The 3,551-nt window shown below is 26.8% G+C and overlaps 1 protein-coding gene across 1 annotated transcript in view; it reads right to left on the reverse strand.

The window, feature by feature from the left end:
• The window catches only part of LOC108691698 (alpha-glucosidase-like), a 19,671-nt gene continuing 16,120 nt past the window's right edge, over nucleotides 1-3,551 (reverse strand). The window contains exons 5-7 of the mRNA XM_018199564.1: nucleotides 600-795; nucleotides 247-384; nucleotides 1-73 (exon numbers count right to left, since the gene is read on the reverse strand). Coding sequence (XP_018055053.1) covers nucleotides 1-73; nucleotides 247-384; nucleotides 600-795 — 407 coding nt within the window. The remainder of the gene's footprint in view (nucleotides 74-246; nucleotides 385-599; nucleotides 796-3,551) is intronic.

Consider the following 3,551-nt stretch of genomic DNA (forward strand, 5'->3'; position numbering starts at 1 on the left):
TTATATGGTGGTAGTATATATCACAGCTCCTGATGCAGGAATTTTTACGGCATGAACATCTTTGATAATGTTTCTATATTTGAAAAAAGTAAAAACATAAGTACACATTTGAGATAAAGAGATAATATAACGCCTATTCTCTTACTTTTTAATGCTATATTGTATAACAATATTTCATTTTATAACAATTGTAATTTTATAACAATTGTGTAATTGATATACTATATATGGAAAAAAAGTACTTACCCAATAAGATGATGGGCATTAGTAGTGGCATAATAAACGCTTAATTGACTTGATGCATAAACAAGTGTTGATAAATCAACGGTTTCTTCTTCATTTGCAAAGTTTGCCACTATATAAACTACCTCTCCATTAATTTTCCTATAAGAAGTACATTATGTTTTTACATTTAACTTTAAACGCATTATCTCGTTAGAAAAATTAAATATTAAAAAATATATAAGTACATGTATATTATGCTAGCATGTAAAAAGATGAAATATATTTTTAAATTTCTAAAATGTGCTTAAACAATATCATTAGAAGATAATGCTGCATGTTTTTTATTGTATTGTACGATTATATATTTATTGTACCTAATAAAAGCGAAAACATCATTATTCAATAACATTGTGATTAAGGTTCCATATTTAATCACAGGTAATTTTCGCAGAGCAGAAACTGTTTTATACAAAGCATTGTAAGAGTTGTTTTGTTCTTTTTGCGCGGCTAAATTAAGTGTCACATAATTTTTGTTCACCGGCAGCCACGTTTTCTGATTCGTGGAAAATCCTGAAATTACAAATGTAAATTAAATTTCTTTAACATAGAGAAATTCTATAATTATGTATATCACGTCTAAGCTCAATTATAATTTCAATATTGCATATGATGTGATATGATATTATTAGTTTCTCGAATGTATTGCCTTTTCAAGATTAAGCTGCTTCAAATGACAAATTCAAATTGACAATGATAGTACGTTGTAATACGATTGATCGTCGACCTGTTTCATCCTGAATTTTTCACTCACTTTCTTTTCGTAATCTCAAAATGTGATGCGTGACCTAATAAACATATCGCGTTGATTTTTAATATGTGAGTCATGACATGAGACTGACATTAAAACGATGTATTTCGTTTGATATGAACCAGTTCTTATAGTGATTCGTTACTTAATGAAAATTTCTATTTATTAATATATACAGGTCAATATAACAAGTCAATCATTAATCGATTTTTTGAGAAGAAATCTGTTCGCAAATGTGACCAAATATTGATATTAACATTGTCAATATTAAAGTTTCAAAGCAGATAATAACACTAAATATTCTTCTACTTTAAATTTATTAACAAATTTGCAAAATGCAAGCAATATATTTTTTTATCAATAATTCAAATATTTGATTATTTAAACTAACAAAAAATAACTTCAAATTTTGCTATCAGCTTACAATTAGTTTCTATTTATCAACTGCTTCCGTGAATTTTCGTAATTATTACTAAAGTCCGACCGAAACTTTTACAGAATTACGCGTTAGTTTCCATTGAATAATTGAAACCATATAGTTCTTCTTCATAAATATTAATTTTAATATGTGTAATTATCATTTTAATAATTAAATTATGATGTTTATGAAGAACAAGAAGAGAAAAGTTCCCTTATGAGATAAGTGCCTAATATGAGAGCCTAATAGCGGCGCTTCTGCTAAACTAATAATGCTATGTATTCCATCATGGTTTCACCATGGTTTCTGGTTCCACCATGAATTTATCTCTCTTGAATTGAAAACTATTTAGTAGAAAATTTATTATTAGATCATACCTGTAGTCATTGTAAAAAAAGATTTTAGAATTTGAGTATCTTTAAGTTTCATTGAAATGAGCCTTTAAATCTTGTTTGTTATTTAATAAATAAATATTTGACAATAAATTCTTCATGTAGTGATAGAGTAAGGTCACACTAATAGAAAAATACGAGATGTTGAATTGTTTAATTACAAAAGTTAGATTTGATGATCGTAAAATCATAAAATCAAGGCATGGAAATCGTAATATGAGATATTCAGGGTATTTCTAATATGAAATAACCCATTCTATGTTATAAAAATCGTTGCTAAAGAGTAATTGTTATTGTACAATAAAGGACAATCGGAATGAACGTCGAGTGCTTGATTCCAACTACTTGAAGACAAGTTTTGGGTATAATTTATCGCACGCTCATTTTTCACGCTAGCTATGTGTTTGTTTGCATTTTAGAAACATGAAATAAAGTTTTTAAATTGCAATACTGATATATTTTGCATTTTACTTTCGATTTCTCGGGACATCTCACATTAAAAGCACAATATTTTGACTTTGCGATTTGCTCACTTTTTATATTTCTTCAATTTTCAAAAAAAATGGAATTTGAATTAAATTTTATATAATGTTATCTTATTAATTCCCTTCAAAATGACTTATTATTTTTTAAAAATTATTTTTTATTTCTACCCATAGACTTCTGGCATTTATCCAAAATGAACTCGGTATTAATGTTTCGCCAAGACAAGAGGCGAGACTAGCTCAAATCTCATCTCGATCTCGATTTGGTCTCGAAATTTTCATCTCGTCTTGATATCGGCCTGATCTCGACAATGATAATCTCGTCTCGGTCTCGGTCTCGAGTCTCGGTTCTCGGTCTCGATAATCATAAGAAGTGTTTTTTCAATTTCTTCTATTTATGCGATTAAACTTCATTATTATTTACTATTTTATGAATTAATTAAATTTTTAAACTTTTTTATTGATTTGTGTATTAATAATAGTTGTAATTTAAATTTTTTGAAAAATAAATGAATATATCTGATTTAAAGAATATTTTTTTAATGATTTTATTTAAAGCATCTTGTGATTATGTTATTATTAGAGAAAAGTTTGAGACCATTTATCATTAAATAATCAATACAAAATTTAATTGTATATACGCAAAATTTTTAATTTGCCAATCTTTTGATTTAACTTCATAGGGCAAAAAAATGAAAGCAAAGTCTATAGAACAATTTTTCGAATACTACAAAAGTTATTATAATGATAAACAAAATGATAGCAATGATTGTACGGAAATGATTGAAACAGACGATGATATACTCTTTGTACACGAAACAAATAATGAATACGCCAATTGAAGAATTTGAAATACAAATACGCCAAGAGCGTCGAAGGAATGTTTAGTACTAAACTGGTGGAAACAAAATGAAACAACCTATTCCACCTTATTAAAAGTGGTTAAGGATATTTTTAGTATTAACGCTACTTCCAGTGGAAAGATTATTTTCCAAAGCATCATTAGTTAGAAAAACATAGGAATAAGTTGAACGAAACATCGGCACGTATAATTATTATTTTATGTACAAATTCTTGGTTGACTTGTCTCAAAGATAAATTCCACATAGAATATTAAAGTATTGCAATAATTAATTTTATAAGTAATTTTTGTTAAAGATTTTAATCTTAATTTTTTTTTTATCAAAAATATCGATGTGCATATATATTTTATATATATATAT

This window comes from Atta colombica, unplaced genomic scaffold, assembly GCF_001594045.1.
Source record: "Atta colombica isolate Treedump-2 unplaced genomic scaffold, Acol1.0 scaffold5, whole genome shotgun sequence".
Taxonomy (NCBI): Eukaryota; Metazoa; Arthropoda; class Insecta; order Hymenoptera; family Formicidae; genus Atta; species Atta colombica.